This window comes from Gossypium arboreum, chromosome 4 (assembly GCF_025698485.1).
Source record: "Gossypium arboreum isolate Shixiya-1 chromosome 4, ASM2569848v2, whole genome shotgun sequence".
In the NCBI taxonomy this organism is placed as follows: Eukaryota; Viridiplantae; Streptophyta; class Magnoliopsida; order Malvales; family Malvaceae; genus Gossypium; species Gossypium arboreum.
In genome coordinates, this window is record NC_069073.1 from 2,818,969 (window position 1) to 2,841,498 (window position 22,530).

Below are 22,530 nucleotides of genomic sequence, written 5' to 3' on the forward strand. Positions count from 1 at the left end.
TTTTTAAAAAATTAAAATTATTTTTATATATCTTTTAATAATTTTAATAATTTGTTTTAAATTTTTAAATTTTTAACTTTAAAAATTAATTAATTGTTAACATGTGATATTTACATGGTAATCTATGTGTGTATTAGTTAACAATATAACTTTTCTATCAATGATTTGACAAATAATTAAAGTTTAAAGGTTAAAATTAAAAAAATAGAGGGCTAAAATAAATTTTTTAAAGTTAAAGGGCTAAACAAGTCATTCTACCTTCATTGTTTGTCTAACTATTATAATACATATGTATTAAATAAATTTTTCATCATGTTATTACATTAATAACTAAATAAAGTATTAATATTAGTTTTAAGTCCCTGCAATATATGCATAAGAAAAATTTAATTACTATAATATTATTATATCATATATATGCTAATTATTTTATTTTATATTTAACTAATAGCAAAATGCGACAAATTTGATAAACATATATGAAATAATAAATAGAAGTAAAAGGTAAATATAATTAATTTATTTAAAAGAAAATTATCAATTCAAATTAAAAATCATTTACTATTGTTAATGGAAAATAGAAAAAGGAAAAATGAGAAGCCCATTAATCCAAACGAATTGGCGCCACAGCAAGTTTGTCACTCTTCTAGGGTTTTACAATCCCTCCTAAACCCCCACACAAAATTGCTTCTTCACTTTCAATGGCATGAATGAATTCCTTATCTTCTTCTCCCACTCCCTCAATCTCACCTTCAATGTCTCTCTCCGCTACACTCCGCGTCTCTTCTTTCCTACGCCACAACCTCTTCCTCGCCCCTTCTCGCGCCTCCGCCCTCCGTCGTAATGTCTCCCACCTCCGTTTCCTCTCATCGTCCCCTTCTCGTCGTACCGTACACCATCCCGTCAAAGCAAGGCGCGGCGGGGGGCAGGAGGACGACAGTGGACCAGGAAATGGAAGCTTGATGGCCGTTGTCAAAGATGGAACCGGCGATGGCCGAGATGGGCGGGTTCTTCCCTTCGAGCTTCACAAGGAGGCTATGGACTCATATATGGCTTACGCATTATCCGTGTTGCTTGGACGGGCTTTGCCCGATGTTAGAGATGGTTTGAAGCCGGTGCATAGGAGAATCCTGTAAGTAATTTAAGATTTTATTCGTTTTTTAGTATCTATCTAGTTTTTGATACTCATTTTGAATTGATTTCTTTTTTGGAAAACGTCCAAAAATGAACCGGTCTTGTCTATTTATTTATCTATTTCGAATCCTGTGTGTCTTTTGGTCTGTGCTTTATACCCATAATAATGTTTTTATTTCAAGAATATTCATTAACATATGGCATTTGATTCCACCGCAACAGGTACGCAATGCATGAATTAGGTCTTTCGTCTAGAAAACCATTCAAGAAATGTGCTAGAGTTGTTGGTGAGGTAACACATTTCGCAGTGTACTTATGTTTTTTTTAGCAAAAATGCTGGGTGCTTTCTCCATCCATTTTCAGCTAGCAAGTTCTTTTTGAAATATCTGCATTATTTAACTGTTTCTATTTCTTATGCCTCTATCTCAGGTCCTCGGTAAGTTTCATCCTCATGGGGATAATGCAGTATATGATTCCATGGTGCGGATGGCACAGGTAACTGTGAATTTACTTTCTTTTTATTTTTAGCTTCTCTTTTCCTGTGATTTATTTAACAGTTTGTTATCTTTCATTCAGGATTTTTCATTGAGGTTCCCGCTTATCCAAGGACATGGAAATTTTGGTTCAATTGATGCTGATCCTCCTGCTGCCATGCGTTACACTGAGTGCAGACTTGAAGTATGCTTTAAGTTTTGCGCCTCTTAAACATAATTTTGGGACTCTAAGGCTCTATTTCATTGGTGCTTTTGCTCTTTCCTACTGCAAAAAGCGAAGTACCATCCAAATGGAGCCTATATTTTTGCTTGATTCTACTCTCTTAGTGAGTCTTGTTAATTTGAGAATTAAATTAAAGAAAATGAATTGGAAGTCAAGAAACAGCTTTTTTATAATGTTAGTTGGACTTTGATACTTGTATAATCCCTTTGTTTCAAATTTGTTGCCACATAGTATATAATCAATGGAATTGTTAATAATATTAAAATATGCAAGAGTAATTTACATTCCACTTTATGCATTCAGTTCCAATTATTTACGCTAAAATGGCCCTCACTTATTTTGTTTGAGAAAAATAAGCTGGTGATTGACATATTAGTGTACAGTCTATGGTTTGGCATCATTGACATTGTTTTATATGTACATACCAATTTGAAAGTTTTTAATCATTAATAAGAAAATTGCTTCAGTGGTATATTGGTCTACTTATTTCATGCTTTATTACCCATTGCATATATGTTATTTAATGAGTTGATTGGTTCCAGGATATGTGCATTGATGTGTGTAAACCTTTTGCATTTGTTGAGAAGTGAGTCAAATTTTTATGTTTTATGGATGCGTTGGAAAGTTGAAGAGATTATGTTGTGCAGGTTCTTTCCTGAAGAATCGTTTCCCTTATATTATAGAAAAATTATGATTTTGGTCTTATCAATTTCTACTCCATTTTTATTAAGCCAAACATAATAAATTGTTCAAAAAAATGATTCTATAGGCTACCCATGAAATATAGCTTTCTTGGTACATACAAAGAATGTGGATGAGGGGCTTGGATTGAAAAAAAAAAAAAAAGTATTGCAAGTCTATTCTAATCACAATTAGTTCATCCCGCTTCTTTAGCAGTGCTTCTGATATGCTAGTACATGTCCAGGAGAGTTGTTGACATGAAGTTCACTGGTATTACATTGAACCCTTTTTTGTAATTCTTTGTACTGCTAATCTTTTATCAAATCAACCACTAGATTCAAACAGTTCATATGCTAGATTCAAACAGTTCATATTTTTGTGGATGTTAATTTCAAGTTGATTCTATCTTATAGTACATGAATAAAATAGATGCATTTTATCTCAAATATTCAATTGTTAAAGTTCTACTCTCTCATTGTTGAATTAACAATGGATAAGTTGTTAAAAAGTCAAAAGAGGTAAAGGATCTAATAGTGTTTATATCTTTATACTAATATAAGTTTTACTCCCACATTGTTCTGCATTTATTTTTTTATTGGCCTCGGGGAAGGGGAGGGGTTGCAGGGTAGAAGGTATTGAGGTTTGGTGAACCTGTTCCCTTGAGTGCAAGGTTAACGTATATATATTTGTTTGCAGTTTATGAAGAATACTGATGTGCATGCCATTATTCCATTTCTTTGCTTTTTCTCGTTAATATTTGTGAGAAGAATGAGTAGTTAATAGTTATGACTTAGTTTCTTTTTTAGCTTATTGGATAGAGTGTTAAAGTTTAATTGCAGTCTCTATTGCCAGAAGTGTGAAACCCTGGATGCCATATTGATTATTCATATTCTTGATTCCATAAGTCTTGCATTCTGTTTTCAGTTGCTTCAATTTTTTCCCTGCAGGCACTCACAGAAGCAATTCTTCTGGCAGATCTGGAACAAGATACGGAAAGTTTTGGCTTTTAATTCTAGCCATTGTTATTTAAAGTTGGGATACTAAACTTGTAACTATTATATTCAATCGTTAATTTTATTGCAGGTTGATTTTGTTCCGAACTTTGATAATTCACAAAAAGAACCATCACTTCTGCCTGCTAGACTACCAACATTGTTGCTGAATGGGTCCTCTGGGATTGCGGTGCGTTTGTCTTTATTCTTCTTATTATTAAAAAATCAGGGACTAATCTTTATATGAATACATCGACACACACCTGGACATACATGTGCTTTATGCCTATTTCTTCTCAACTGCAGCTACTGTTTATCATAATTTTGACATTTTCCATTTAACAGTTGTGTGAATAATTTCAGGTTGGCATGGCAACTAACATTCCTCCTCACAATCTCGGAGAGTTGGTAGATGTGCTCTGTGCATTAATTCGTAATCCAGAGGCCTCAGTGAGTTTCAAATTCTCTCGCTGAAATGGTAGAAATTGAGAACTTATTTTTGTTTTGCATGTTGGGACTTTCAGTTTTTGACTGCTATTAGTTACACATAAAATGAAATTTGTGGGGCATTAGTTACACTTGCTTGTAGGAATATCCTATTATGATGTGCTTGTTTAACATCTTGGAAGTAGGGGTGAGCAAAATTCGATTCGATTCAAAAAAATTGAAAAAAAGTTCGAATTTCAAATTATTTGAATCGAGTTAATCAAATCAACTCGAATTTTTTCGAATTTCGAGTTCGAATCGAGTTGAATTTTTAAATTTGAATAACTCGATTAATTGGAAGAAACTAAATATCAAATCCTTTTACTTCCCTTCCCACCCCAAACCCCCCTCAAACCTTTATACTTTCCCCCAAAAAAATTTACTTCCCCTCAAACCCCAAAACCTTTTTCTTTTTATTTTCCCTCCAAAATTTTTACTTCCCCTCAAAAATTTTATTTCTCCCAAACCCCCAAAACTTTTTTCTCTTGCTTTCCCCCAAATTTTTTTTTCAAATTTATATCTACTATTTATATTATTGAATTAAATTTCTCATTTTGTACTATTTATATTATCGAATTGTTTAATCATGCTGAATCTTTATCAATTTCTGTTAAAATTGAATTATTGGTGATGCCATAAAATATTCGTGTTAAAATTTTCTGTTGATATCAATTTCATCTTTAAAATAATTTTTATTCAAAATACATGGTGACAAGAATCAGAAGATAATTGAAATAACTAAGCAAGTAAAAGAACTAACCTGTATATAAAAGATTAATAAATAAATTATGAGGTGATGAAAGTTAATAACAAATTTGATTACGGTGGGCAAATTTGATTACACTGAGTGACAGTGGCTACAAGGACCCAAAGTCATTTTTTTAATTTAACTCAAAAAAATATATTTGATTCGATTCGAATTTCATCTTACTCGACTCTGTTCGAGAAAATTTCAAACTGAGTTAGGATGATAAAAAAAGATTCGTCAACTCGAAAATTTTTCATTTGATTCGATTTGAATGGTCACGCTGAAGGAAGCTCAAATATCTTATTTCAATAAGGATTGTTGGTTAGCTCAGAGAGACTAGTGGTTGGGTGATGAGCTATTATTAGCAACGGATTAAATGTCTTTCTACCAATGAGAATTGTTAAAGATGGTTCTATTCTATTCAAAAAAGGAAAAAATTGGGCTTTGTATGCTGAGTATACACGTTGCTACTCCTTGCTATGCTATATCTAAATCTGGTTTATTCTTGCTATATGTTTTGTGAATGAACTAATTTCTGGGCCTGGCCCTCTTAGACATTAATCAATAAGATTTAGTGTGTTCAAGTTATTGCTTCCATCTTGAATTATGCCAGACAGAGCTGTTTATAGTTGTTATTGAAATATTGTGGCCAATAATTTTATTTCATGCATGTGTTAGCTATGATGGTGTCTATTGGGAAATCAGTATGTGCTAAGGCTATTTGCCAATAGAAATTCAAATGTTTCTGAAAAGGATGGATGAAAGATATTCTTTGATTCTACATAGATGCTAGCTGTCTTGTCTTCACATCAAACCAATTGGCAACTTTATTATGGGCTAACTGGGCTTTGTGTAGTCAAATTTGGATAAACTTTTTGCTGTTTGTCTATGATAGAATTAATGTAGACAACTGTGATAGTGTTTGATATGTAGATAGTTGGAAAGAGAGTTTGTCAATTGAACTATATTAGTATGATTAAACATTAATTCTATTCCAAGCTTATGGGTGTTAGACAATATCTTCACAACTAGATCTTCTTGTGCCGCTAGGTGGTCAAGCTGTTTGTACTTTTGATTGCTGTATGATACGCTTTGGTACCCTATATTATCGTTATTGTTGATGGAGGCTTTTCTGTTTCTATTTTTGATTTCCAGTTCTCTTATTGTCTTGTCTCAGTTACAAGAGTTGTTGGAATACATGCCTGGACCTGACTTTCCAACTGGAGGGCTGATAATGGGAAACCTTGGGTGAGTTACATTTTAGCCCCCTGACTGGGAAAGAAACAAAACATGTAGCCCTTTATTTTGCATGAATAAGCATATGAAACATCTCTACTAAATAACTTGGTGCTTGTTTTGGGTTAAAATTGGTGTAGATGGTCTATGCTTTGGGATGTTTAAAATCTTGAGATGTGGATAATACTATTTCTTTGTGAACTGTTTCCAAAATGTTGGATGGCATAAATGCTTTAATTTCTGTAATGTGGGGTTAGGCACTGGGTTGCTGCTCTTGTTATAGATGGCATCCGTTGTAAGAGTGGTGTGAATCAGATAGGTTGAATTGGAATAACTGGTTATCGTTAGTTAATATTTACAAGTTTGAAACGGTAGAATGACTGCCAATTTAGCATAAACTATGTGTCATTACAATGGTTGCATTAACATTGGATTTGTGATTGCTACCAGTCTTACTTGGTGAGTCTTATGCTTGGTAGTCCATGGCTAGGATTTACTTGTCCTGTTCTATTTTCTGAGGATTTTCAGTTTAGGGCTCATAGAAGGTGGATCATTACATGTGCTAGAGGATGGATGTAACTAAATTCCAAGGTCTCCTTTATTGTTTAGGGCACACAGATAAAAGCTAAAGCATCTTAGGAATCACCACCTTATTGAATCTAATCCTACCAATCAAATCTCTTTGGGATATCCATTTAAAAGTAATTAATCTGAAGACCAGTTCAAATTTAGAGATTTGAAAAGCTTAACAATCTCGATGAACTGCTTGAAACCTGACTTGACCAGCACGAACAAATTAAAAATATTAAAAACTTGATCTTGATGTACTTTATTGGAACAATAAAGTGTGATTCCTAGGAGACTTAAGGTGGGAAAATCTAACCACAGTCTGAACTCTGACCCAGATTGATTCCAAAGAGCAGTGACTTGAAATTGATTGACCTGGGCTCAAAGTGACCAATACTTGAACTGATTTGACTTGGATGGTTAACATCTCTACCTGTGAAATTTTCAATAGTTAATTTTACATATTATCCTAATGGTCACTAGTGGTGATTCTTGCAATGTCCATCTAAAGACTACCAGATTGGTTGATACTTTATAATATTTTGCAGTTGTTTGAATTGAACTTTAAACAGATTTAACAATAAGCATCGAACTGTAGTCCTTGTTGATTGACTTGGTAAAGGATTAGGAAATTAGTGTACACTGCCATTTCTTTGAAATAATCTGAGAAGCCTTGATTACTAGTAAATGAAATACATAACTGGTGTTATCGTGAGTTGTGTGCTTTCGAGATGAGTTCGATTAAATATATGATTTTTTTTTGTATATTTGATAATATAAAACCTTCATTATCTTAAGAAAAACACTAGCCCAAAGCTCTTTTTGGTTCCCTCTGTTTGCTGCGTGTTGTATTATTTTTTAGAGCTTTGTTCGGGAAACATAAAACTACATGTGATATCATGTGATAAAGTGTTCTAATGTTGATTACTTTGTTAAGGATCTTGGCAGCATATCGAACTGGGCGAGGACGTATTGTAGTTAGAGGAAAGGCTGACATTGAACTGCTTGACTCTAAGACCAAGAGAAGTGCAGTTATTATTAAAGAGGTGATTATTTTGATTGCATCAGCTGTGTATATTAATTTTTCTTATGGTGTACATGGCTTGCTTGAAAGCTCTCCTTATGTAATATATTGGGAATGGAACAGGTTCCTTATCAGACAAACAAATCCTTGCTTGTTGAGAAGATTGCTGAACTTGTTGAGAGTAAGGTATGGTCATCTTATTTGAGAATGTTAATCTCAATGCTTACATCAAATCATGATATGTGTGTAAGAAGTATTGCTCTTCTTTGAATTATGGCAAATTGTTTGTTTTTACTATTGTATTCCCTCAAAAACTTTTATTTCTCCTGCAAAAGTTGAGTAAAAATAAGGACACAAGAGCTATGAAGTGAAAAACATACCTCCGTCTTCTTTCAAAATGAATAGCCTGAGGGAAATAGCATTTTAAAGAAAATAATAATTGCATTATGGGCACTATGTTTCAATGTTGTTGGACCTTGTTAGCACAGCTTGAATTTGGAGTACACTGCAAATGTTTTGAGTCCCTACCCTGAGCACAAGTGCAGATGTTCCATCAAGTAGATGCTCAAGTAGGGACATGAGGTTGTTTTCTATAAGAACATTAACTTTAGAGGTGCTTCAAAGTGTCCATACTATACAATTACTGGAAGCATAAATCAGAGGTCTTTATGTCTCAGTTCATAAGTGTTCCTTTCCTTTTTGAACAAATATAAAGCGACTTAGAATAATGTGTCTGTACCAAATTACTTATCATTTTACCTTTAATTTGTGAAAGTAGTCTCATAGGTGCAAGTTTGTAATCCATTACCTTCTCAATGTTATATTTTGCTACGGTACTTCAATTGTGTTGGATTGTACTTCCATACTTTTATTGGTTGGTTTTTTGACAAAAAATAACTGTGATGGAATATTTGTAGATACAGTATAAATAAGTTTGGAGAAGCAGAAACAGAGATGTGGAATTTACAATTTCCACAATAATGAAGGGGGCGGAAAGATCCAACATGAAATTCCATGTCAACTTTTATAAAACTGCATAAATTAATATTCCTTCAGCTTCAATCTTTTTTCCATAAATTATTCAAAGTAGAAGTATAGCTGCAAAGTTCAGCATTGAGCATAGTATAATGTCAAGTTTGATTTTTATTCCTTAAGTTTTTTTTGGTGTCTTATTCTGGAATTCAACTCAATAAAGCATCTTTGTTGTTACTGCAAAAATTCTGTTATATAGTGTATTTGACTTATGCAAAACATAAATTTATTGTGGATTGACATTGTAGATATTCTTCAAATTATACGTGTTCTATTATATGATCTTTTTAATTTGTTTAACAGACTCTAGAGGGTATCAATGATATTCGTGATGAGAGTGATCGCTCTGGAATGCGTGTGGTCATTGAGGTATGATATGTTGGATTTTGTGCAGTTCCTTCCATTTCCAGCTGGTAAAGACACCTTTCCTTAATAATTTTTTTAATTCACTCCACAGCTTAAAAGGGGAGCTGACCCATCTATTGTGCTGAATAACCTTTACCGTCTCACTGCTCTTCAGTCTAGTTTCAACTGCAATATGGTGGGGTGAGTGGTTTATCTGTTAGTTCTATATGGTTCTAAAAAGCAGCTATGTTTCTACTAAGCTTGTTTTTATAAATTATCGGCCAAGTTCTTTGTCCCCCCAACTTCGGGAAGAACACATTAGTTATTGGTTTATGTGTATAAATAATTCGAGTTTCTTTATGATGGATGCTTTTTCATGTTATACTTTTCATAATTTAGGGTTTAGGGTTTTATGATGGGTGCTCCACCTAGAGCTAGTTGGTAAGAGGTTGAAATGTCTCTCCTATTTTATGTACAAGGTCTCAAGATGTTCTGAACTTTACTAGTTTGAAATTGATTACTGCTTAAACCTCTCCATTATGTGTAGATATGATGGACTTTTCTGAAACTTAATGGGCAGGGACATAGGCCTATTATGTGGTTTGAACTTTATGCATGGGAATAACTAGTGCAATGGTTGTTCTAAACATAGTTATTCTTGAAACGCCATTATTCTAAACAAGAGCTGTTCTGAACTTTAGCCGTTATCAACAGTAGTTCTCAAATAACAACTACATTGGATGACAGCTGTTCTAACTAAGCCCTGTTTTGAACATAGCTATTCTGGACATAACTGTTCTCGAACAACAGTTGTTCTGAGCAACAATTATTCTAAATAAGAGTTGTTGCTCCGGAAGAGATACTCTTAGTAGCATAATTTCCTGAAATATAATATACTTTATCTCAAGGAAGAGTAAAATGTTAGTAGCCAAAATTGAGTATCTACACCTATTAGAATGGACCAATAAAATCTTTGCACTTGCTTTTATATCACATCAAGCCTTTTGGTGTTGTCTTTGGCTATAATTAGTTGGTTATATGTGGATTATTTCTCTTGTACATATGGTGTCTTAAGAACCCTAAAACAATTACATATTTACTAGTGTGTTTCTTTTCTAATATTGTGAAGGTTAGAAATAAATGCATAACTTCTGTGGCTTATCTACATGGGAATTATGGTTCTAAAATAGAATCGTACTATAAGTTGTTTAACCAAAAGCATAATTTGAGATAGATGCCATTACTTCTGCAATGCATGCCAATGTTGAGTTTAGTTGCAAATTTTGGTAAAATGTTCTGAACAACTGAATCAGACTGTTGATGTGCATAATTGGTTGTATATGTTTGTAATTGATATTCTGTTTTTATTCTATATTATTGTTCCTGTTGTAATGATGTGTTGATTGAATATTGACTATCTTTTTATTATAGTATTCTTGATGGACAGCCAAAGCAGATGGGCCTGAAAGAGTTGCTTCAGGTGAGTTTTTTATGCTTTACATTTTAGTCCCGTTTTGCCTTATATTACAACTGAATTTAAATTTGTCTTACATATTTTTTCTTATTACGTCGTCTTACATGTTAAACACATACAGGTATCTTGTCCTTTTGACATTAATATCGATCTTATCTTATTTTTCCTGGTATTTATAAGTTTTGACAAGTGTATTGAAGTGTCTGGATTCTATAAAGTGTCTGGATTCTATCTTTGAAATTGTGAAATGAACTAATATATGTAATTAGCAAGTAGCTTTGACAAGTCTCCCAGGAAATTAATAGTGGCTTAGAACATGCAGGTTGAAGAGTTGGGATCACACCTTTTGGATTCATGGCTGTACTTATATAGCACTTTCACCATGCTACAAATTTGCTTCAAGTTTGTGGCATGTGTGTGATTTGTTAATGACTTTGAGCATGCTATTGGACTCACTGATCATTTGTCTCGCAACTATATATTTACTGCCACTATGCTAATTTGTATATTACTTTCATTAGATCCACAGCACACAGAACAGCTCTATATTTTGGCTTAGCCCTTATTCCAAAATGTGTCTATGTTTAGTCATATGTTGGTATGTATGTTTCTGTTTGTATGTACCATACACTGTTTGCTAGTCTCTATGGCTTTCCAAAGTTTCCATATAGCAAAATTATTACCATGTTCATCTTATGCTATTTTATCTTCAATTTTCACTCTTGTTCTTCTTCCTTGCAGTTCCACTATTATTGAATCTTATCAGCTTTTCCTTTTCTTTATTTTTTTTCAGGCATTTTTAGAATTTAGATGCTCTGTTGTTGAGAGACGTGCGAGGTACAAGCTTTCACAAGCACAAGATAGAAGGCATATTGTGGAGGTATGTCTACTAAATGGGTTACATTTAAGACTAAGAAAGATAAGGTGCTTGGGTATCCCATCTATTGAAAATCTCTATTTATTTTTACACTACCTGTGTGTATTTATATATTATTTTGCTAGTAATTTCATGTGATAGACCATATTCATTTTTCATATTTGAATGTGCACTCAGGGTATTGTGGTAGGGCTTGATAATTTGGATAGAGTAATTGATATAATCAAAGATGCTAAGGGCAATGCAGCTGCATCAGCTGGCCTGAAGGAGGGTAAGGCCCTTTAGTTTTTAACTTCTAAATGTCTTCTTCTTCTCTGATTTCATGGTCTTGTTTCTTTAACAAATAATTAATAATGGAAGAAAAATAAAACGTTTCTGCTACAGGATGGTTTTGTCTTTATCTTATGAAATTTAATGCATTTTGGCATCATTTTAGTCATTGCTTATGTATCACTATTCCATTTACCACTAGTGTTTATCTATAGCAAATATGTTTAAAGTTGACACCCACTACCAGTAATTCTTGCGTGTCTTGATAATATCATGAAGGGTACATGTAGGCTGTTCAGAGCATCTTTTAATCACATGAATGTTGTTTCGACTTTTAGCCAAAATCTTGGGCATTGTAGAAAGATGCTTAATTGGAATTGTTCAGGGAAGGTAGGTTAGGATTGGATCTTGTCAATGTTCCCTAGAATCATTTTCCTGCAGTTAAGAGAGTTTTCTTTTCTAGTATGTCAGGAATACAAGGTGGTTTTTTCTTTTTCCCCCTTGTTTGGGGTTTCTGTATTTTAGCCTTTGATTGGCACTAGGAGTTGATGTTGATTTATTGGTTGACTATCATTCAATGACTACAACTAATTTATCATTCATTTTCTATTTGAGTTGCATTTGCTTGATATTGGTTTCAGTTATGCTTAATTAATATGAAAATTGATATTATTTGATTTTGACTGGGTTTATAGTACAAAATATCATCACAGTGCAACTTTCTTTTCTGGGAACATTTAGCAACGAAGTTATGCACTTAGTGGTGGAGGATTTGAACTTGTATTCTTGTAGGACCTTTACTATCAAACAAGGGCTTTGTTGGGTTTTTCTCCAAATTTAAAAGGATGGTTTTTCATGTGACTTCAGATTAGATTTTGGCCACAAAAAATTACATGTCATCATTGGAAGCTCCGATCACTACAAATGGTTTATCATTTCTTTTGGATGCAGAATTCAATCTTTCTGACAAGCAAGCAGATGCCGTATTGGATATAAGCTTACGACGACTTAACCTTCTTGAGGTTTGTAGCTGCAATATCTTTCATACATTCTGAATCTGTTTGCTCAACAGTATTCTGTAGGTCACTAATAATATTATCTGAAATGTCATATGCTTGTTTTCTGCAGCGAAAAAAGTTTGTTGATGAAAGTGCATCATTGATGGAACAAATTTCAAAGTTAACAGAACTGTTATCAAGCCAAAAAAATATATTGCAGGTGATCTTTTATAGTTTAAGCTATTATTCCGATTTCTTTTTGCCTTTACCATAATTAAGATGCTTGAAAATGTAATCACAGTAGAGTTCGGCTGATAGAGTGCTGGGACATATGCTTATGGTACTCTTGGCAACATGAAATCTCTAGATATTTAGTTTTTCATCTTCTGTGTTTAACATAATTTAATTTATTGAAGAAACATATGATGTGCAATGCGTTTGATATATAAATCTGATCCGCTCCCTGGCACCCAAAAACAAAAGAAGAGTACAAAAGAGAAGATCTTCATGTTTCTGCTTCTTTCTACTTTTTGGAGTCTGATCTAGGTTATTCTCTCTAATACGAACAAACTACTTCTAAATAAATGCTTACTTTTCCTTATTTTTAAAGTTCTATTTGCTCAAAATTTTTGGTGTTTTCCTATGTAGAAGTAGCCCTTCAAATTTGAAATGAAATAATAGTTGATAGATGTATATTCTCAAATGGGCACAATTTTCTAGTAGTGATCTATACCTATTTCAAGCATTCTGCAATTTTTTGGGCTTGTCTTGTAATTTATTATTATTATTATTTCAACCTGTTGTTTAGCTAATAGAACAAGAAGCACTTGAGCTAAAGAACAAGTTTTCGAGTCCAAGACGTTCAATACTGGATGATTCAGATGGTGGCCTACTTGAAGACATAGATATTATTCCAAATGAAGAAATGCTGCTGGTAACTGATAAAATTGATTTTTCCCTGATTGAAATCATCTTGTCTGTCATTTTACATCGTATTTGAATATCATAGTATATTGTTTTTCTCATGATTATGTGTCCCTTTTCAGGCATTTAGCGAAAAAGGTTATGTTAAACGGATGAAGCCGAGCACTTTTAATCTTCAAAACCGTGGAACAATTGGTAAATCTGTTGGAAAACTTCGTGTAAATGATGCAATGTCTGACTTCATAGTTTGCCGTTCACATGACCATGTGCTGTATTTCAGGTACTTGTATCCCCTGTCCAGTTCTGGCTTATTATTTTTTATTGGCATTAGTGTTTTTTTTGTGTGTGTATGTGCTAATATTTGATCTTTCACAATTTTGGCCATTGTTTCTTTTTCTTCTTGGTGTGTGGGTAGGGTTGGATCTTGCTGTGAAAATTGGAAATATAAACTAAATTTCAACGTTTTTTTTTTTTTTTTGCAATCTTGCTGTTTTCTTAATGGGCTCTAAAATTCTCCCTGCAATATTAATACACTTCATAGTTTCAGGGGTTTATCTATTTAGATAGTCTTGCCCCTTTTCTATTTGCTTTCATGTTATGGTCTATTACTTTATATATATTGCCTCAAATTTATATGTAGATTGAATTGTACGGAAACTGCAGTTATTGAGTTATTATGGTCGCCTTCGTTGTCCAAGTTTCAATTATAAAAATTGAATTATTGGGTTAATTAGCTTTGAATTCCTTAACCGAAAAGTGGGGAAAAAATCTGGTTATAACTACTTGATTTACACATGAAACTATGAAAGGCAAAAACCCAAATTACAATTTGTGGTTTCTATTTGACATTCCTATTAAACTTTGATGTAAGATCAATGTATTCAGGAGAAAGAAATTGCTGAGCCTCTCTTATTTAAGAGGTTCAATACCAATTATCATGCTAAAATAAAATCCTTAGCTTGGAGTAGATATGGTCATAGTCATACCATTCTTGGGTGCTCATGGTTCAGTTAAGTAAGGCTTGCCCTGGTCTTTGGGGTATTTTATTAATGACTCTTTTATTGCTATTTGGTTGGCCTGTTTGCTGAGCACCCTTGTTCATGGAATTGGTCTCCTGATACAATGGGTGTGTGAAGGTTGTCATATTGTTTGAACTTGCATGGCATGCTAGTTCCTATCAAGATAGATATTTGCTGCAACTCCTAGCTCCTAAATTCTAACAAATAATTTTACATTATAAACCCCAAATGCTCTCTGCAGTGATAGGGGAATAGTGTACTCAGCTTATGCATATAAAATTCCAGAAAGTAGCCGGACTGCTGCTGGGACGCCCCTGATCCAGGTATTTATTGCTTTGCTGTACTTTTTTGTTTATAATTTTTTCCCGTGCTGACTAAAGGCGGCTTGTGTTGCTTCATGATCATGACAGATCATATCTTTATCTGAAGGCGAGAGAATAACGTCAATTGTTCCTGTCAGTGAGTTTGCGGAAGACCAGTTTCTAGTGATGCTTACAGTGAATGGCTACATCAAGAAAGTATCCCTAAATTACTTCTCAGCTATTCGGTCCACTGGAATCATAGCCATTCAATTGGTCTGTCTTTCTGTCTGCTTTAGCGTTGAGCTTCGAGTTGAACCTTTTAAATATGATACATCCCTTACCCCTCAAATATTTATATATGTCAGGTTCCTGGTGATGAGTTAAAGTGGGTTCGTTGTTGCACAAATGATGACCTTGTGGCCATGGCTTCACAAAATGGAATGGTCATTCTAAGTTCCTGTGACATTGTAAGTAATATTTTGTTGCTTCATTTTTTTTAAGTTGCAAGATTTACCAAGCGTTGGCATGAGTAAATCCGTGGCCTATTTTGTTTCCTATCTTGTTTCTCTGCTTCTATTGGTACATTTAATACTTCATATTCATACTTTTGCACAGCCTGAATGTAAATTGATTAAAGCAATGTTGTCAAGGGCGCCAGGTGCACTCGAGGCGCTAAGACCTCTATATAGCCTGAGGTGCAAGGCGCAAAAAAGCGCTCGCCCAAGTAAACTGAGGCGCAAGCATATAAATATATATGTAAAATGTATATAAAAACATATGTAACTAATAAATATAATTTCTAAGTATTAATTAATTACTAAAAGGAAGATAAAATTTAATATGGTTCAGTTTATAAATTCAAAACATTGTTCAATAGTTTAAGTTTAATAATTTACTTAATGTATTCTAAAATAACACACCATAAGAACGAAATTAAATATATTATCACAAACTAGCTCTAAATTTCCTTCATCTTCTCTTGAAAAGTTTTAACTTTTAAGAGTTAACTAGGTTTTTATATTACAAAATTAGGTCAATAATTAATTTAAAAAGTCATTTCTTATATTTTTCTTTTAGAAGTCAAAATGATAAAAAAGATAAACAGGAGAATGAAACGGCTCTTTAGTGAGGCTTGCTTCTTTTGCGCCTGGCTTTACAACAAAGGTGCCCAAAAAGTGCACTAGGCGCTTGCCTGATTGAAGTCTGCTCGCCTTGAGGTGACTGAGGTGGTAATGGCCATTTGTGCTGCACCTTAGTGCCTAGGTGCTTGCCTTGACATCACTGGAGTAAAGAATGAGACCTGCCAGAAATATTAGGATCAAAACTGGGATTTTAAATGATTGAGATCTCAATCCTGTAACCATATATTGAATTTCTTTGTCTTTTCTGCCCTCTGGAGTCTGGACATCAATCTTTTCTTAGCTTATCATTTTTTTTTTCATAGGTCTCTCTCATTCTATTCTCTTTTTCCTCTTCCTTCCTACTCGTGCTGAGAATATTTTCCCATGGATTAGTTAATAAAATGCAGTTCTGGAGTTTAAGATGAAATTTCTGAACAAATATTTTCTGGTTGATGTTAATGAACATTTCACTTGTAGACAATGAAAACAAATATACTCAGTTTTTTCATCCAAATATTACTTGTGTTTGAACATGATGAAGTGTGTTAGACAGCTGAAATTGTCACATGGATTTTTAAAGACAGCTTATGTATAACTTATTTTACCTATGTCTTATATATGGTTGCAGTTAATTCAAGTTGTTTTTATACTTTTTTGACATGCATTGACATGATTACCTTTAAAGTTCATCCTTTTTAAGCATAAAATTAGAATGAACTTGTTACAGAATGCTAAAAACTGTTCCAAGTTTATTCCAAGAAATTGTCTGTCTTCTTTATGAAAATTAATTTATACTAAATTTCCAACCAAAAACAACGTGACTTTTGGTTAAAAGATTAAGCACCGGCAAGGTGGCATATAATTGTTGATCAGCACTCAGTTATAATATCTTTTCTAGAAATTACTTTATGATTATAAATGTATTTTAGATTATCTGCATCCTGTATCCAGACTATGATGTCAGAGTGGCTATTTTTTAATGGATACAGTAAAATAGTTTTATAAAATTCTAGGTGAAAATTTTGGCTCATTTTTTTCCCTAAAGGTTCCAGAGCTCTTAAACCTTAAACCTTGCTGTCTGCCAGTAAAGGTTCTCCTAATTGGTGCACAGAGCAAAGCTGGTTGAGTGGTTGTCATGTGAACTTTTTGAGCTTTGACTATATCAAAAACTTGCAGCTTAAATATTCGTTCAATCACTTAAAACATAGGAATACTTAGAACATTTGAGATTAATCTGATTACAATTAATTAGGGTAAAAGAGCAAGTAATATAATATTTATATAATATGTAGAAACATTAAACCTTAAATAATTGGATCTGATCTTCCGCTGCTGAAGTTGAATGTTGGAAAACTTGAACTTGACTAGCTCAACCTATCTGAGTTGAGCTTGAACTCCTTGCAGCTATTTTTTGCTCAAGTTTTTGTGAGTTGGTGCCTAGTATCTCCTGAATGGGGTTTGACTCTTATTTCCAGTTCCAAACTGCAGTACAATTAATATCTCAAAGCACTAAATATCAATGAACCTGAGCTTTTTTGGTCTCAAAGCATTATACATTACTGAAATTGAACATTGGCTTCTCTTATAATTAGCATCTTTAAATTCTCATCTGTAATTCTTGTTCTTCTAGTATTTTCCAAATACTGTAATAAGAACTTATGACTTTTCATCACCTTATCCTTAGGTAACTTATCTTTTTCCTGTCCTAAGATCAAATATAACAATTGTAGAAAGTAGCAGGGACTAATTTTACATAGCATTCCTCTATCTAAGCTATCATTTATCATGTAGTACTTGTTCTTGCTTCCTAATGTTGTTGTTTGTTCAGATCCGAGCACTATACTTGTTCTTGCTTCCTAATGTTGTTGTTTGTTCAGATCCGAGCACTAAGCAGAAACACCAGAGGAGCTATTGCCATGAGACTGAAAGAAGGAGATAAGATGGCAAGCATGGACATCATACCAGCTCCAAGGCATACAGATTTGGATAAGACAGCAGAAGATTCCATTAGCTAGTAAATTGTTTTAAACTACTATTTTATGTTTGTCCATGGTGGTTACTATCTGTATTTGAAGCTTACCAACATTGTCAGAATATAATTTTGGGTTGGATTTAGGGGGTTTTGCAAAATCAAGTCAATGAAATGTGTCTTAAGAATTTCAAAAAGTTGCAAAACTGTTGCACTGCTCCTAAATTTATTTCCATTTGCTCTTCCAAGGCATACAGATTTGACTAATAAACAATGTGTTTAGAATGTAAGCCCAGATGCCGGTGTTCTTAAACTTGAAGTTTCCTCTTTAGAACTGTCTGTCGATTAGTTAATAATGTTCAGAAAAATTCAGGGTTTATCTATAAGTGGTATCACTTCAGAATCATAGGCTTAACATTTTTGCTTTTAGCTCAGTTTAAAGCTTCTTTCTTCATGATCTGATCTATTCCAATACATGGATTTTGGTTATTTTCTATTGCAATTTATCTTCTAATTTATCATGTTTCATGAGATAAGTCCGTCCATTTTGAGTCCTATTTGTTCTTAATGCATTTCCGGTTGAGTTCACTTCCTTTTTTTTGTTACTATTTATCTTATAATATTGGGCATTAGCTTTGATTTATTATTTATTTATTGTTTTTTCCTTTCCTGACATAGTGATAAGGGTGGCAGTGGTCCGTGGCTCTTGTTTATCTCTGAGAATGGCTATGGAAAGCGAGTTCCTTTGAGTAGCTTCAAACAGTCGCCTTTGAACAGAGTTGGTTTAATAGGATACAAGGTACGGCATCATCTTTGATTGTTTATGGAAATTTTTGTTCTGCCTGATTCAGTTTCTCCTAATGATAACAAGTGTTTGCTCTCTCTTCAGTTCTCTTCAGAGGATCGCTTGGTAGCTGTCTTTGTGGTTGGCTTTTCATTGACAGGTAAATTACGTAATTGGTGATTTATATGTAATGTTCTTGTAAAAGCTGACAGAATTAATTCTTAATAGTGCATATTCTGATTCTCTCTCTCTCTCTCTCTTTCTCTCCCTCCAGAAGATGGTGAAAGTGACGAGCAAGTGGTGCTAGTCAGCCAAAGTGGTACTGTTAATAGAATTAAAGTTCGGGATATCTCAATACAGTCTCGTTATGCAAGGTATAATAAGCAGGATAGTTTTTTTGTGCAAGAGGTGTTTAGTTTGCTAATAATGGGTGAAGTCATACTTAACTGATGCCCAAAATGCTGCATTGCCTCTGTTCTCCCTGAAATATATTTTAAGTCAATTTCAAATGGACAATTTTGTTCCAGATCACATTGCTGAAGACCCATTATTTTCAATTGTAACAACATAGGACATTATCTCGCCAAAAACTACAAATAAACAAAAAGGATAAATATGTAAAACAAATTGAACTTACATCTGTTTTCTTATGTACCAGTCTTATGATTAATGAAAAAACCTGTTTAGACGAAGACATGGTAGTTTGTCGGAATTGACTTATTCCTCTTATTTATGTTATAGGCCATTATGGGTCATATAAGAATGTAAGTTCTGAAGTAGAAATTTGTAGCAGTCACGATTTTCTGTGCTTTTCCAATATACCCTTAGTTTAATTGAACGAGGTGATGTTTGAATTATTTATTTGCTTATGTGTATTTGATTTCATTTATTCACACAGAGTGTTACAAGTTAATTTAAAAGTGGGAATTGTTTTGCTTAACTTTGGATCCTTCCCAAATGTGCTGCTTCAAACATATATGTTTTGTTTTTATTGAGTATAATTTTGGGGAAGGGGAGATTTGAGCATAACTCTTCAAGTAGAATGCTTGTATCAGTCGTTCATTACTCTGCCCACACTCAGCTTGTTGTGTTGTATAACAACGTGCTTATACAATAAGCCCTAAGAGTTGCCTTTTTCTTTCAAGATGTAGGATTTAAGCACCGTGCTTATTCTCTTGGGGTGACATGCTCTTACTATTTTGAGCCAAATGCTTTACAATAGACTGCTTTTAAAAGTTGAAACTCTTACTAAATATATCGTGGAACTTTATTGTGATTCAACTATAATTTGTCTTGCATTAATTTGCAGGGGGGTTATTCTAATGCGACTAGAGCATGCCGGAAAGATTCAATCAGCATCACTAATCTCAGCCTCAGCAGAAGAAGCAGCAGAGTTGCTACCCGGTATGCAATCAGAAGAAGCAACAACTAATGCAGGAACAGCTGAGGGCATATCTATGGCATCATAAAGACAACGGTTTGGCCGATTGCTCAAAATAGTCTCGTGTAAGTGTAACCATGTTCAAATTCTATGTAGTATAGAAGGGCTATTTCAGTTAGCAGAAACAAGAAGCATTAAGAAAATTAGGATAGAGAAATCTGATGAAAGCTTTATCTGTTGTATTTAAATGAAAAATATTTTTGAAGAGGGGTTGTATCCCCATTTTCGTAAGAATGTCAGTTTTGGTGGAAATTGGGGTTTGGTTTACTGCTGTTCTGATTTAGTGAAACGTATTTATTCAGATTAAGCTTTAGAAGCAATTCCGAGTATTAAGAGTATAATATCAATGTTCGCAAGTAACATTGAAAAAACATTTAGAAGAAAAAAAGACTGACTCGGGAATTGAGTTCTATTGAGTCTAATATAAAGTATATTAATATTTAGCATATTGTAGTTTTTAACCTCGAATGAAGTTCACAAAGTAAAATTTTATTATAAGGTTAAAATATTCTTTGAGTTTATGTGTGTTTTGTTATAATTTTACTTTTAAGTTTTAGATTTTAAAATTTAGATTCAATATTATGGTCAAATTCAAGTTGATTATGTCATCTTTTTAGTTAAATTACTATCATACCAAGTATTTTTCTTTACTTTAAAATGCCACCAATAAATTTAATAAAAATAATTAGGGTAAATTATACTAACAGTCACACAATTTTAGGATAGTTGATAAAACAATCACCTAGGTTTCATTTCAGTTACTCAACTTTTGAAAAGTTACAAAACAGTCTTTTTAACCATTTTTCGTTACAGACGTGACAGAAAGATGACATGGAATTTAACGGTGGGTTAGCTGTCATTTTAATAGTCTTTTTTAACCCTAAATAGCCTTGGACAGTAGAAGAAGAGAAAAAAGGAATAAGAGAAGAATCAGAGAAGAAAAAGAAGAGAAGAATAATTAAGAGAAAATGGAAGGAGATGAGACTAGTGCTCAACTGGTTTAGTCTGCTACACCAAGGGTTCAAAGAAGTTTTGCTGATTTTAGAGGCTCTCATGCTGATTCATCACCTGCTGCAACTTCTGTTATGTATATATATTCCTATCAATAAATACCATTTTTCCTCCATTTTTTTTCTTCTTCCTAATCTCTTTCTTTTCTTTCTCTTTTTACTTTCGGTGAAAATCTAGGGGATTCCGCTACTGTTTTCCTTTCCTTACATATGATTACATAAGATAACATAATCTAGAAAAGACTTAATTTTGCACCAGCGGCAGAAATAGTAGCAGCAGCCGCTATGAAGAAACTGGCGAGTGAAGAAGAAAATATAAGGGCATTATGCAAAGGCCATAGGGGGAATGGGCGGCCGAAATAGGTGATCCTCACAAAGCAGCAAGAGTTTGGCTAGGCACCTTTGATACTGCGGAAGCTGCCGCAAGAGCCTATGATGAAGCTGCTTTGAAATTCAGGGGAAGCAGGGCCAAGTTAAATTTTCCTGAACTTGTAAGACTTGTTCCTCAACCAATGCAGAACTTTCCCACTACCCAAACATTAGTTTCTAGTTCTCTAACAACCTAGTTTTGGCCACCTTATTCAACGCCATTGCCATCGCTTTACTAGTCCTAACATCTTTACAGCCCTATAGTTGATATGCTGAAAGATTACTGGCAGTACTCTCAGTTGCTACAGAGTTTTACTGATTTCCATAGACAAGAAGCTACGAGCTTGATAGAACAGATGATGCAATCGTCTCAGTTACCTAACTTTCAACGCCCATTCCTATCTTCTTCTTTGTCACCTTTTCCTTCTTCATTTGTAGCTCCTCCTTCTACTGCTTCATCATCTTTTTCTTCCTCTGCTTCTTTTCCTCTGGTTTTTTGTGAGCATCAACGATTGGATATTTTTAGGCAACTGTTGTTGTGGCTCCTGATTTGTAGCCATTATTCTGTTGTGGAAGAAAGAAGATGAAGAGAAAGGAGAGAAGAACAAGAAAAAATAAAAGAAGCATAAAGAGAAAAAGGTTGAGGGAGAAGAAGATGAAGAGAAAGATGATAAGAAAAAGAAGAAAATCATTCTGACCAATCATCTTTTCTTGTTTTGTTTGACCCTTTGACTATTCGTCCTACGTGGCAAGTTCAGCTAGTTAACTTGCCACGTCAGCACTCCCGTTAACCTCCTAACAGAAACTGTTAATCAGTGACTATTTTGTCACTTTTTCATAACGTTAGTGACTGTTTTGTAACTTTTCGAAAGTTGAGTAACTGAAATGAAACCTAAGTGACTGTTTTGTCAGCTAGCCCAAAGTTGAGTGACTGTTGGTGTAATTTACCCAAATAATTAACATATCAAATCATAAGATTTTAGTTTTAAAATTTGAAAAGGATGATTGAA

At 33.7% G+C, this 22,530-nt stretch overlaps 1 protein-coding gene across 3 annotated transcripts; it reads left to right on the forward strand.

Annotated features, from left to right (window-relative positions):
• Window positions 1-578: 578 nt before the first annotated feature.
• Window positions 579-20,375, forward strand: LOC108460309 (DNA gyrase subunit A, chloroplastic/mitochondrial). 3 transcript variants are annotated; one of them, XM_053026946.1, is made up of 27 exons: window positions 579-1,132; window positions 1,357-1,426; window positions 1,564-1,629; window positions 1,711-1,812; window positions 3,480-3,523; window positions 3,615-3,714; window positions 3,888-3,974; window positions 5,936-6,006; window positions 7,499-7,607; window positions 7,709-7,771; window positions 8,921-8,986; window positions 9,075-9,163; window positions 10,394-10,442; window positions 11,230-11,316; window positions 11,491-11,584; window positions 12,535-12,605; window positions 12,712-12,801; window positions 13,390-13,515; window positions 13,628-13,785; window positions 14,766-14,847; window positions 14,935-15,099; window positions 15,192-15,293; window positions 17,825-17,961; window positions 18,595-18,715; window positions 18,806-18,860; window positions 18,975-19,074; window positions 20,010-20,375. In XM_053026946.1, exons 1-27 carry the CDS (start codon window positions 711-713, stop codon window positions 20,167-20,169), a joined length of 2,886 nt encoding a protein of 961 aa, XP_052882906.1. In that variant the 5' UTR covers window positions 579-710; the 3' UTR covers window positions 20,170-20,375. The 3 variants fall into 3 exon arrangements, with proteins under 3 accessions (XP_052882906.1, XP_052882907.1, XP_052882908.1); XM_053026947.1 differs by having other exon boundaries at window positions 18,978-19,074; XM_053026948.1 differs by lacking the exon at window positions 1,357-1,426 and having other exon boundaries at window positions 1,085-1,132.
• The last annotated feature ends 2,155 nt before the right edge of the window (window positions 20,376-22,530 follow it).